This window comes from Neoarius graeffei, chromosome 4 (genome assembly GCF_027579695.1).
Source record: "Neoarius graeffei isolate fNeoGra1 chromosome 4, fNeoGra1.pri, whole genome shotgun sequence".
Classification (NCBI taxonomy): Eukaryota; Metazoa; Chordata; class Actinopteri; order Siluriformes; family Ariidae; genus Neoarius; species Neoarius graeffei.
This window is the reverse complement of record NC_083572.1, coordinates 47,333,384-47,347,098: the sequence shown is the minus strand read 5'-3', so window position 1 is coordinate 47,347,098 and position 13,715 is coordinate 47,333,384. Positions and strand designations below refer to the sequence as shown.

Here is a 13,715-nt window from a genome sequence, read left to right as displayed (position 1 = left end):
AATCTAACGTTACATTCCTCAAGGACAGCTTGCTAGCTAGCAGCCGGTCACTGCACTGCAACTGCACTTGCTAACTGACATGGTAGCTGAACTGCTTGCCGTTTTCGCGACCACGCCCCCAGAGTGAATATTTGTTAGGGTTTTTTTTTTTTCCCCCCATCTCTGGCCCTCACAATCTCGAGATCAGTCCCCTCGTGTCTCCCAGACGTCTGGGGGTAAGTCGCAGAAAAAAGAAAGGAACCCCAAGTTCGCAATCTTTATTCGCAAGTCCCCCAATACAACGAGAGAATGCAGGGATTTTATATGTGTCTTATCTGTGTGGATGAAATGACATCACTGTTTGATATCCGTCTGTGTGGATATGCAGCTATGCTATGTGTGTGCATGTGAATGTGAGTGTGTGTGTGTGTGTCGTAGGATGTCAGACTATGACAACAGTGACTAGGTCAGTAAACCTTGGACTGAGCAAAACACATCTTAATAAGCAATATATTTCATATTAGCAGATGTTCTAACAGATATCAACATTTACGCACAACCTTAGGTCAGAGATAGAATGTTCCAAAAGCTATCAGTATTACGTCTTGAGCAGTGTGTCTAGCTTAGACAGAAGGTCACACAGTAACTTGGTCAAGTTACACAGAATTCAATGCCTCCTAGCTGAAATAGTAAAATAGAACAGAACAATATTAAAAATAAATCCTTACAATTTTGTCACAAAATAAGTTACTGCCTTCTTGGTCAAGAATAAATACTTACAATTATTTATCCTTACAAAGGAATAAAACCTTACAATATTCATGAGTGAATTTTGTGTGGTTTCGCCTAGTGCAGGGCTTTTCAAAGTGTGGGGCGCGCCTCCCCTAGGGGGCGCCAGAGTTCTTCGGGGGGGGTGCAACGTGAGGAAAAATAAGTTACTATTGCGGACATTTAGCGAACTTCAGCTAGCCTTTGCCAGAGACAAAATGGATCGATTTTTAGTACCTAAAGCTACAGTGAGTGAGGAGACAGAGTCTGGGCCAAGCAAAAAAAGAAGGAAGTATGACCACGATTATTTAAAGTTTGGATTTTCATGGACTGGATCTGAAGATGCTCCACTGCCACAGTGTGTTGTCTGCCAAGAGGTGCTAGCTAACAATGCTATGAGATGTTTGAAATGTGTAAAACGATGTTTTTTTTAAAAAAAAAAGCACAGATGTTTAAAATGTGTAAAACAAGATGTTTTAAAAAAGCACAGATGTTTAAAATGTGTAAAAGAAAAAAATAAAAATGTGCACAACCACCATTGTTTTAAATACGAATGGAACATTAAGTATAGCAACAACAAAAATTGTAAGGGGGGGGGGGGTGCTGTTGTTTATTTGCTCTCTGAGGGGGGGCTGACTCTCCCACACTTTGAAAACCCCTGTCCTAGTGGAAACCTACAGTAAGCATTTGTGTACCATGCACGGAGCAGGATTTTTTTTTTTTCTTCAATCAGAAATATTGGTAGGGACACGTCCATACCCAATTCTACGCCTATGGTCTGTACAACAGAGCAACGTGTTGTCTTTTCCTCATTCAGTGGATACCCTGGCTGGATACCTGTTGCATGCTGGGAGGCCCCACCTCTGACAGACAGCGTGTTTTATTCAGTCAGTGGGTCAAGCTAATACTCTGGCAACTTCCCTATGTAGACGTAAATGCCAAAATCGCGGGGGGGTAAAAAAAAAATTACAGAGTTCATTTTCATTTACCGTACGATAAGTCGGTATATCGAATATCGCAACAGGCCTACCTCTGGGTGCGCCGGTTTCCCCCACAGTTCAAAGACATGTGGTTAGGTTAACATGGGGCAGCCTGAGGTTGGGCTGAAGTGCCCTTGAGCAAGGGAACCTAACCCTCAACTGCTTCCCGGGTGCTGTAGCATGGCTGCCCACTGCTCTGGGTATGTGTGCGCGCTCATTGCTCACTTGTGTGTGTGTTCACTGCTTCAGATGGGTTAAATGCACTGTGTCCTTAAGTTTGTGCTTGAGCATACGTGTGACAAATAAAGGCTTCTTGGTTTCTTATTATTAATTGACACGTCACGTCAAAGTAATGTCATTTTTCTTTGATTAGTTGAGCGGTTCGTGACATATGGGTTACTGCAGTTGTGGAATTGGGCTATTTACTGTATTATTTACTATTTACTGTTTGATCTCAAACGCATTAAGAAGGAAAGAAATTGCACTAATTAACTTTTGACAAGGCACCTGTTAATTGAAAAGCGTTCCAGGTGACTTCCTCATGAAGCTGGTTAAGATAATGCCAATAGTGTGCAAAGCGTCATCAAGGTAAACGCCGGTTACGCTGAAGAATCTAAAAAAAAAAATTATTTTTATATATATATATATATATATATATATATATATATATATATATATATATAGATATAAATATATATCATAATTTAACACTTTACCACATAATTCAACAGATGTTCCGTATGTCATTGAATAATTTCGATGTCTTCAGTATTGTTCATTGTAGAAAAGTCAAGATACAGAAAAACCTATGAATGAGTAGGGGTGTACAAACATTTGACTGCTACTGTTTTTCTCAGACAAATAACAGTGGTGGGAAGAAAATATGCTCCAGTCATGTTTACACGAAGTGAGGTAATGTGCAGTTTAAAGTGCATAATCTGGACCAATTTCGTTTTTTTTTTTTTTTTTATAGGACACACTCATCCAGAAGGGTAATTTTGCACAAGGCCATCTGTCTACAGCAGAAAAAAATAAAATAACAAAACACGTCTGGAAAAATCACAAGGGAGTCTGGAGCCAGATTCGTGACGTCACCTGCGGAAGCGCCAGCAGGCTGCGCGAGCTTTGCACGGTTTCAGTGCACAGCCTGTGTAGACCAAGCGCTCCCATTTCTCTCTCATTGTCCGGTCTTTTGGGAAACGATGAGTACTAATCCCATCAAGACTGGTGTTGCTACACCCTCCTACGATCCATCTGTTAACCATTTTAATAATTACGCGATAACGTTGAAGAAATTTGCAAAAAACCACCAGGTCGTTTTCTCATAAACAAACCAGCGCTGACGCAGGATTCAGAAGGAGGCGTCCCGCACGTGACGTCACGAAAATCAATGTTTGCCGGGAAATCCAAATGCCAAGTTTTTTCAGAGGTGGACCAATTCGCCTCAAATGGCTTGATTTCAACTGAATTTTTCTGGTATTGCGCAAGGTAAAAAAATTGCAGAGAATGCAGAATGTTACAGATATTTGACCAAAGTTTAATATAAAATAGGAGAATTACATTGATCTGCTCCTGAACTTATCAGTGATATACACTTTAATGTCCTGTTGATGTTGCAATATTTAAAATGTGGTTGATGGCTCAAAAAGTGGTCCAGTACCTGCTTTTCATGCACATTTTGCTGCTCAGGGTTACTCATTGCCAGTCCTGCACGCTGTGGCGCATGCACCTGAAGGCGCGCCTTGGGCTGCGCGCGTGCTGAGCGAGCTCCAGCATGCGCGCCATGAACAAGGCGCACCTGAACTCAATTATGGCCCTTTTTCAGCTCACTTCAGCTCGCTTCAGCTCACTTCAGCCCGACACGGCTCGCGTTTCGACTACCAAAGAACAGCACGACTCAGCTCGCTTCAGCCCTGCTTAGCCCCTAAAACTCGCACCGTTTTGGAGTAGGGCTGAAGCGAGCCAAAGCGAGCCGAGTGAGGCTGGGGGCGTGAGCAGACACTCCCCTGTGCACTGATTGGTGAGGAGGAGTGTCCTCACATGCCCACACACGCCCCGCGAGCACGCTGGGATCTGTAAAACACCGTAAACCCGGAAGAATAATTACGAATTACGAGATTTTCTGAAGCCTTATGCGCCTCGCCTCATCTATACGCTCTTGCCAGTATCTGTTGGCGTTGTCGGTGACAACAAGCCACAGCACCAAGACCAGCAACACTAACGACTCCATGTTTATTGTTTACTATTCGGGTCGTGAGACTACCGCTTAAAAGATCACTGATGTCACTGTTTGCGCTGCTTAACGACATCACGTGACGTCCACCCACTTTCACTAACTCCACCCAATGTGTCCACCCACTTCCAGCCAGCACGGTTCAGCGCGGTTGTAGTCGAAATGCAACTCCAACAGCCCCACTCAGCCCAACTCAGCACGGCACGGCTCAGCCCGACTCAGCTGCGTTGGTAGTGGAAAAGCGGCATTAGAGAAGTGCATTTGGCTATTTAAGGACTGCGCTGATGCAGTTGCATCACGAAGTAATACGCTATGTTAAGTACGCGTTACCGAGCCTTTCTTCCCGTGCTCGTTTTCCTGGTTTCTTGATTCTTGGGCCTCGTTCTGCCTTTGATGTACTGTTTGCCTGTGTGTGCGCGCGCATTTGTCTACATATATGCACTTTATTAAACTGAACACTTCTGCACATACATCCGCCTCCCTCGTGTACCTGACACTCACCAAGTTTAATTCAATATTTATATACATACACACACACATAGCTTTTAACAACAGACGTCACCCAGCAGCTTTACAGAAAACATATTTCGGAGAGAATCTCTCTCTCATGAGCAAGCTACAGGTGACGTGGCAAGGAAAAACTCCCTGAGACGGCATGAAGAAATCTTGAGGGGGACCAGATGCAAAGGAGAAGCCATCCTCATCTAGGTGATAAGGGTGCGATTATACAGCATCTATAACTGTACGCTATAGGTTCAAATAGTGCTAGTTGTGTCCACAGGAACTTGAGTACGAGCATCATTAGGGTTTTAACTTTAAGCCTCTCATATCAAACTGAAGTCATCAACTGTTCCATGTTGTAGACCAAACACAATTAACTGTGAGGCCAAAATTTCCTTGGAAAGTTTTCTTTGCCGACACTACCATTATTGCCGGTGAAGGTTCATGATGCCTGGGCACATCCCCCCCCCCCCAGTGAAACTAAACGACATCTTACCATAGCTGAAGTCCTCAGAGCCACCAGCAGAGCTAGCGCGAGCAGCATCAGTTGAAGATGCAGTCTGGTGCCGCTTTGCCTCAAGTGAACCCTCTGCATACACTGCACCCTGAACAATGTCAGAAAACAAGTACTATAAATGGAGGATCGCACGAATATATGAAGTTTCTCTTCGAGTAGTGAAGATTTATATTTTCACCACCCAAAGATAAACTTCATATCTATCTTCACACCACCATGTAATGCTATTTATATGGCTACATCCATCCAAAAAAAAAAAAAAATTCAAGTTAATCAAAAGAACTTCAATTTTGAACTGGTTTGCCATTTTGACAACACAACACATGTCGAGTCAGCAGGAAAACACTGGGAGTGACGCCATCAGAGAAATTATTATTCGTACAGGACACTTTTTTGATGGAATAAAAACATTTATTTTTTTCGCGGTCCAAATCCTGCACTCTGATGGGCTGGCGAGCGGGTCTGTATCCTATGGTACGGACCCCAGTTACGGACCTCTGGCGACTCGCTTGTTCACAACAACAAACATAGTAGCATTTTATGTCAACGTTTATCCTTTTTTTAATAAGATTTATTTAAAAGATTATCAAAAATCTTGTAAATTTTTGCCAGCATTTCTTAGGAGAATAGCATTAATTTTACAGCATGGATAGCGATAACGACAGTGTTCACAGCGAAAGCGAGTTTTACTACCCTGAGGAAGAAGAAATAAAAGAAAACATTTCAGGAGAAAGCTAAAAACCTGTAACTTGCTAACACAGAGCAAAAACATGGCTGAATCCTGAATGACTCCTATTTGTATAAATAGGGGACTACATAGGCGGCAAAATGCAGTTTTGTTCCTGCCATGGAAGTGCACTTGTATACCGAGGAGGAAGCAATTTGCATTAAAGCCGTGAACGAGGATTCAAAATAGCATTAATTTTACAGCATGGATAGCGATAACGACAGTGTTCACAGCGAAAGCGAGTTTTACTACCCTGAGGAAGAAGAAATAAAAGAAAACATTTCAGGAGAAAGCTAAAAACCTCTAACTTGCTAACAGTTTGATCTCATTAGTTAATGAGGCCCATTTTGGACCATGTTATCCTAATACATAATATTACGTTAGGTAAAAACTTTAAACCAGTACAATCTCTTCTTCAAAGTTTCACCAAATGGCTTTATTTATGCAATATAAAGGTCATAATACTGTAGAACTTTGGTCGAGCAAAAACATGGCTGAATCCTGAATGACTCCTATTTGTATAAATAGGGGACTACATAGGCGGCAAAATGTAGTTTTTTTCCCTGCCATGGAAGTGCACTTGTATACCGAGGAGGAAGCCATTTGCATTACAGCCGTGAATGAGGATTCAAAATGGCGGCTCAGCTCTCTCTTTCAGGCGCTCTCATTTTCTGTTAAAATTTGATAAAGAAAAAAATATATTATTTACCAGCTTAAGGTCAGTCTGTATGGTGAAATACCATGACCTCGGCCCTGAATACTGACCTCGGTCACGGTATTTAACCATACGGACCTCCCAGCTGGTAAATAAAATGTATGTATTCTATTCCCTTCTAGCGGGTTTCATTCATTTGGTTTGACAGCATGCAATATTGTTCGCATATCGCTTATCCTATAGGTAGTACATCGCTCTAACCAATGGAGAATGAGCGTTGAATATGGTTTACGATACTGCATGGTTGTCAAGACATGACATCACACGTCGGAGCTGACACTTATATCCAATGAGAGAGTTTTCTGTTGCACCTGTGCAGAAGCATTTCTTTGTTCTCCGGGAAAGAGAAAGACAAGGCTAATCCAGTGCTAGGATTAGCTATGCTATAATTAAGCACTAAATAAATAAAACTAAAAGACGCGTCGAACACCCAAAAGGCTACCAAAACTTCATTAGGTATTCTTCATGCATATTTACAAGCAGTGGCGAAACATTACTATTAGAGCTGGGACTTCAGCTCGGCCAAACAAACCAAAAAAACAACGGGGCAAAGGATTTTGCAAGGGATTGGCGGCAGGCTGCCAGGTAGTGCTGTTGTGTGTAGTTGTCCATGTTGATTTTAAAACTCACTAATTATAGAGGGATATGAATACTTAAGCTCATTTCTCATTCTCATTATCTCTAGCCGCTTTATCCTTCTACAGGGTCGCAGGCAAGCTGGAGCCTATCCCAGGTGACTACGGGCGAAAGGCGGGGTACACCCTGGACAAGTCGCCAGGTCATCACAGGGCTGACACATAGACACAGACAACCATTCACACTCACATTCACACCTACGGTCAATTTAGAGTCACCAGTTAACCTAACCTGCATGTCTTTGGACTGTGGGGGAAACCGGAGCACCCGGAGGAAACCCACGCGGACACGGGGAGAACATGCAAACTCCACACAGAAAGGCCCTCGCCGGCCCCGGGGCTCGAACCCAGGACCTTCTTGCTGTGAGGCGACAGCGCTAACCACTACACCACCGTGCCGCCCCTGAATACTTAAGCCTGAGTGAAAAATACTGTAGCGAGCATGTGTGGAAGAGGAGTCTGGAGACAGAAATCTTAGTTTCTCTGTTGTTAGCCTGTGCTACTTGCTCTTGATAGCACTGGCTTGACCGCTTTATTAGCATTCGCTAACACTACTGATGAACGCTACACTGGCAGGAAGGTGACTTCGTTGCCATGCTGACGGCGCCGACTCGCGGTCAAGCTCGCGTTGGCCTTCGAGAAGGTCTAGGATGATAAATTTTTGGTCCCTCCCACTATAAATCAATATCTGATTGGTTAATTCATCGGTCACTTCCAACATAAACATACACTGCCATGGCCTTCTGTCCCGACAATGAAGTCCTAACCAATGAGTGAGCCAGCGCTAAACCCTTCTCTGCCTAGAGACAACAAACAAAAAATCTGATTGGATAACTCTAGTTTAATGTTTTCAGGACAGTGACCCTTTCATAGAAAACGAGGCCGAATTAGAAGAGAATAATTATAATCAAAAGTATGAAGGAATGAAAGCAAATAATGAATGAAATAAATTAAATATAACATTTGAAATTCTGATATGTTTGGGCCTTCTCTGAAGACCCCAACGGTTCCCCTCTGCTTACAAGAGAAAAACATACCAATGGACATTGAAAAACTGGAAGAGAGAGTATGTATAATAATAATGGCTTTTTTGTGGTCTATCAGATATAGTCCATTTAGCTAGCATGATATGGAACTCATCTTCGACTTGCTCAATATCATGTTAGCTGAATGGAATATATCTGATCGACCACTCAACACCAGAATATTTAAATAATACTGGCTATCCACATTCACTGGATATGCGCAATCGCACGAATGGCGGAGCGTGTTGCTGAACCAACTGAGGATGAAATAAAAACTCCTCGAAAACAAAACCCCAAAAATACAAAAAAAAAAAAAAAAAAAAGCAACAAAATATGGAATAAAAGTATTTGATTGTAAGAACTTTTTTTTTTCAAGGATTATCATAGCATTTTTCACAAATTGCTACTGTCATTTTGCCGGTTTCTTTACATTCTAAGCAGGCAAGAATTTGTTGGATGGTTTGTATAAAGTTTTTATTTAACGAATTGGCAAAAAATAAAAATTCTCTGTTTCTCAAAATCCAGTGAATGTCAAGTCAAGCCATATAATAAAACATAACACACAACATAAAACAATTATTCCACTCAATCTAAATCATACATGGCTTATAGCTGACGAGGCGCGTAGCGCCAAGCATCAGCTCACGTACGACTTGATTTCATGGAACAGGCTTTCGTCTAAACCGGGGAACAGGGGCGCTGCGCCCTCTTACTCTCAGCATGCGCCCCCTTACCGAAATGCCGATTGAACCCCAAGTCACATTTGGGCCATGCATTTATATGCTACTGCACAACATGCAATCTTTCTCAAAACGATCTTTTCTCCGTGAAAACACCCCAGCAACACCACGTGACAATGTGTCTGATCATCAAATACAATATAATTACTCCAAAAATATTCCAATCATAGTAGATACACCGCCAGACGGTGCAAAAACAATCCGAATTGGTGTTTTCCAGACTGAGGCGCCATGTTGTTTAGTTGTTTACTTGTCGCGGCTGCTCTCGTGAGATTTGACATGGGTTACATACAAGGTCAGCTGACTTGTAGAGCGAGATTTCTCGAGACTGAATGACCTTTCACCCACCAGCGCGGGAGCTTTTGACAGAAGTAGTTCGCGAGTTGTTTTTGTTGACACTTGGGCGTTTAAAGATGTCATCCCGCGGCACGAAACGGAAGAAAGCCAAAGACTGTCCGGGGCAGAAGAAGATTACTTCTTTCTTTTTCAATGTTGACAGACAATTTGTTACAATTTCCCTCTCAGATAGCCTCAGAATGTCCCATTGTAGCCTCAGTTTTTCAAAGGCTTCGCACGGTGGGGGGGGGGGACGACAGACAACCAGCACACCCCCCCCTGTCGCTTCACTCCCTCGCCATGGTGAGCGCCCTCATACTAAGTTTTTCTAGAAAAAAACCTGTGGAATAACTGTTAAATATATCACTCAGATCTGATGCATCTTGTAAGAAAAATGCAAGTTTTTCCACGAGAAGATAAACTTCATATCTTCATGCTAATGTGCGATTTTCTTTTGATTATATAGACACATTTACAAACAAAAAGTCCCCAAATTTATCAAAACAATTCAGTGATTTCCTCACGAATTATGTATAGAGATTTGTGTCAAGGTTTTGGGTCTTATGAAAAATATGAATGGCGTATTTCCCAGTAAAACACTCAAGCCCATATTAATATAACCCCAGACATGCGACATGAATACAAATCAGATGTGGGTGTGTGTCAGGAACTCACTTGGGTTATGCCTGAACCCTGTAAGGATGCTGAAGTCAGGGAGGAATCTGTGTGCATGGGATCAGCAGGCGCACCCATACCTACACACACAAAAAGCGATTATACCATGTAGCTTATTCTCAATACGATCAAGAAATTACATTAATTTCAAAATTAGCACTGGCCTACCTTGTGCAGTAGCTGAGACGGCTGGGTGAGATTGTTGGAAGTACTGCTGTTGCTGCTGGAGAAGCAAATTGGCATGAATTTAAGGTATGTTCCTCATCAAACAGTAGAAAAAGAAAAGGTCAAAGAATTAAATTAGCAACCTCTGTGACATCAGGTGGGTAACCCAGAAGAGAAGTAGTGGTGTTTGACTTATTATCATGGTCCCTCCGGTAGCTGGGGGAAGGGGGGAAAGAGGAAAAAAAAAAGTCAAAAGGGGAAAAAGAAAAAAAAAAAAAAAAAAATCACCAGATTCACCACAGACAGAACTGTAGTCAATTTAAATATCTGATTACAGTTTACAGTGGAACTCACTTCTGATTCTTTAGAGGTTTTGCTACCTCTGCATATACTCTAACTCCATCAATCATAATTGGACGGGGTTTGGTGAGCAGGTCTACCAACCGTGTCACATGCTGAAAGATGGCAGAAAGGCAGCTTGTTAAATGCTATGACAAAGATTCACGCTCAACCTGAATCATAAAGCACTGTCATAATTCTACCTCATGCGAGTCCATATCGACAAAGCAAAAGCATTTGGATCCAGGCGTCTTCCCCTTAACGAGGCGGACATTGCGTTCATCGAGGTAAGCAAAGGAATCCAATGACCTCAAGATTGTCTCTACTGAAGTGGTGGGCAGTATGTTCTTAATGATCATTGCTAAAAGGGTAAAGGAAGTGAAAAGGAAAAAAAAGATTACCACAGTGTTGAAAGACAAGCTTAAAGTGCATATCACGAGTAAATTCAGGAGCAAGATCAATGTAATTCTCCTATTTTATATTAAACTTTGGTCAAATATCTGTAACCTTCTGCATTCTCTGCATTTTTTTTTACCTTGCACAATACCAGAAAAATTCAGTTGAAAATCAGTGAATTGGTCCGCCTCTGAAAAAACTTGGCGTTTGGATTTCCCAGCAAACATTGATTTTTGTGACGTCGCATGCGGCACGCCTCCCTCTGAATCCTACGTTAGCGCTGGTTTGTTTATGAGAAAACGACCTGGTGGTTTTCTGCAAATTTCTTCAACGTTATCGCGTAATTATTAAAATGGTTAACAGATGGATCGTAGGAGGGTGTAGCAACACCAATCTTGATGGGATTAGTACTCATCGTTTCCCAAAAGACCGGACAATGAGAGAGAAATGGGAGCACTTTGTCTACACAGGCTGTGCACTGAAACCGTGCAAAGCTCGTGCAGCCTGCTGGCGCTTCCGCAGGTGACGTCACGAATCTGGCTCCAGACTCCCTTGGGATTTTTCCAGACGCGTTTTATTTTATTTTTTTCTGCTATAGACAGATGGCCTTGTGCAAAATTACCCTTCTGGATGAGTCTGTAAAGGGACATTCATATTTAAAAAAAAAAAAAATTATATATATGTCCAGAATATGCACTTTAACGCAGTAGAAACAGTATTTGTTGAGAAGTATTAGAATCATCTATGGATGTTTATAAACAAGAACTTACTCGTTTTATCTCATGAGTTTACAGACAATTGATTGTGTCAATATTAACATTAATAATTCCTTACTATTATTAGTATTAGGTTTGTAGTACTCGAGTCCGACTTGTGCTTTAATTTTAAGGACTTGTGATTTGACTTGGACTTGAACATTAACTGCATTCGGACTCGTAAATTGGAGACGAGGACTCGGATTTTTTTCTTTATTTTTTTGTAACATGCCATTATAATTTGGCAGAAGATATTTATATCTACATTCATTTTTGTACTAATTTCATGCAAGAGAAGAGAACGCACATTCACCTGTTCATACGTCATGTTCAGGAACAAACTAACGTTAATGGCGCTAAAATGCCTGGAGAGAAGCCCCTAGGATTGTCCGCTTTGCTTATACAGACTTCTTGTTCAGTGGGAAAAAAAAATGCACTGCTATGTGTTCCATATGTAGAAGAACTATCGAGGAGACGACGGGGACGACCTCAAACTTCAATCGTCACTTGGCAAGACTCCACCCAGAGAAGGAAGTGGCACACCATGTTCATTGCTCTGTTGATAGTGGACGGGGCTTGCCGACTGATGAACTAGCTAGTGTTAACCCCCTCTCATGTTATTTGCCCTGTTGATAGCGGGGCTCATGTCGGATTCAACAGAGACCAATAGTGGACTCGACTCACAATTTTCTTTAATGACTTGGACTTGACTCAGACTTGAACATTGGGGACTCAAGGTTGGACTTGGACTTGAGGTTTAGTGACTCGACTACAACACTGGTATTGGTAACTTTGAGAGCTAGCTTACATCAAAAACATGTCGCTACAGCATCATTTAAATACATGCGCTCAGACTTTTATTTTGCAGTGATATCCACTGATCTAAATCACACAAAGACCCAAATGTCTCAACATGAAATGAACAGGAGTGTCTATATGCATTTGTTAATGAATGTGTACTGCTTTTGGCTGCTCCCGATTAGGGGTCGCCACGGCGGATCTTTCGTCTCCATCGCTCCCTGTCTTCCGCATCCTTCTCTACCACACCTGCCACTTTCATGTCCTCTCTCACCACATCCATGTATCTCCTCTTTGGCCTTCCTCGTTTTCGTGTGCCTGGCAGCTCCATCCTCAACATTCTCCTTCCAACATGCTCTGCATCTCTTCTCAGGATGTGCCCATACCATCTCAGTCTCATCTCTCTTAGCTTAATCCCCAAGCTCTCCACATGTGCTGTCCCTCTGATGTGCTCGTTCCTTATCCTGTCCAACCTCCTATCGCAAACCTTAACATCCTCAACTCCGCCACCTCCAACTTTGCCTCCTGTCTTCTTCGTTAAGGGGACGGTCTCCAATCCATACATCACAGCTGGTCTCACTACTGTCTTATACATCTTACCTTTCACTTTTGCTGGGACTTTCCTGTCACAAATGACTCCCGAAATCCTTCTCCAACTGCTCCACCCTGCCTGCACTCTCTCTCTCACCTCACTATCGCAGCCCCCATTTTCCTGCACAGTTGACCCCAGGTACTTGAATTCACCAAATTTCTTTACATCTACTCCTTGCATCTTCACTACACTCTCATCCCCATTCTCACTGATGCACATGTATTCTGTTTTGCTCCTCCTCACCTTCATTCCTCTTCGTTCCAATGCATACCTCCATCTCTCCAAACCCAGCTCAACCTCCTTTCTACTTTCACCACATATCGCAATATCATCCGCAAACATCATGTTCCATGGTGACTCTTGCCTCACTTCGTCCGTCAAGCTATCCATCACTACGGCAAACAAGAAAGGACTCAAAGCAGATCCTCGAAGGAGTCCCACCTTCACCTTGAACCATTCAGTTGCTCCAAGTGCACACCTCACTGCTGTTTCACTGTTCTCATACATGTCTAATATACTTATTCACTCCACTCTTTCTCATATAAATACCATAACTCATCTCTCGGCACTCTATCGTATGCCTTCTCCAGGTCTACAAACACACAATGTAACTTTCTCTGGCCTTCCCTGTACTTCTTTATTAACATTCTTAAAGCAAAAATTGCATCCGACGTGCTCTTTCTTGGCATAAACCTGTACTGCTGTTCACAGATTGCTACCGCTCTTCTCAGTCTCATCTCCAATACCCTTTCCTATAGCTTCATGGTGTGGCTCATCAATTTTATTCCTCTGTAATTACCGCAGCTCTGTACATCTCCCTTATTCTTGTATATTAGGAC

The 13,715-nt window shown here is 42.4% G+C and overlaps 1 protein-coding gene across 3 annotated transcripts in view; it reads right to left on the bottom strand.

The window, feature by feature from the left end:
• rbm6 (RNA binding motif protein 6) overlaps positions 1–13,715 on the bottom strand; it is a 76,319-nt gene that overhangs the window by 17,641 nt on the left and 44,963 nt on the right. For all 3 annotated transcript variants that reach the window (XM_060919284.1, XM_060919286.1, XM_060919285.1), the window contains exons 9-14: positions 10,539–10,696; positions 10,351–10,451; positions 10,140–10,212; positions 10,000–10,054; positions 9,832–9,911; positions 4,958–5,066 (exon numbers count right to left, since the gene is read on the bottom strand). In XM_060919284.1, coding sequence (XP_060775267.1) covers positions 4,958–5,066; positions 9,832–9,911; positions 10,000–10,054; positions 10,140–10,212; positions 10,351–10,451; positions 10,539–10,696 — 576 coding nt within the window. The remainder of the gene's footprint in view (positions 1–4,957; positions 5,067–9,831; positions 9,912–9,999; positions 10,055–10,139; positions 10,213–10,350; positions 10,452–10,538; positions 10,697–13,715) is intronic.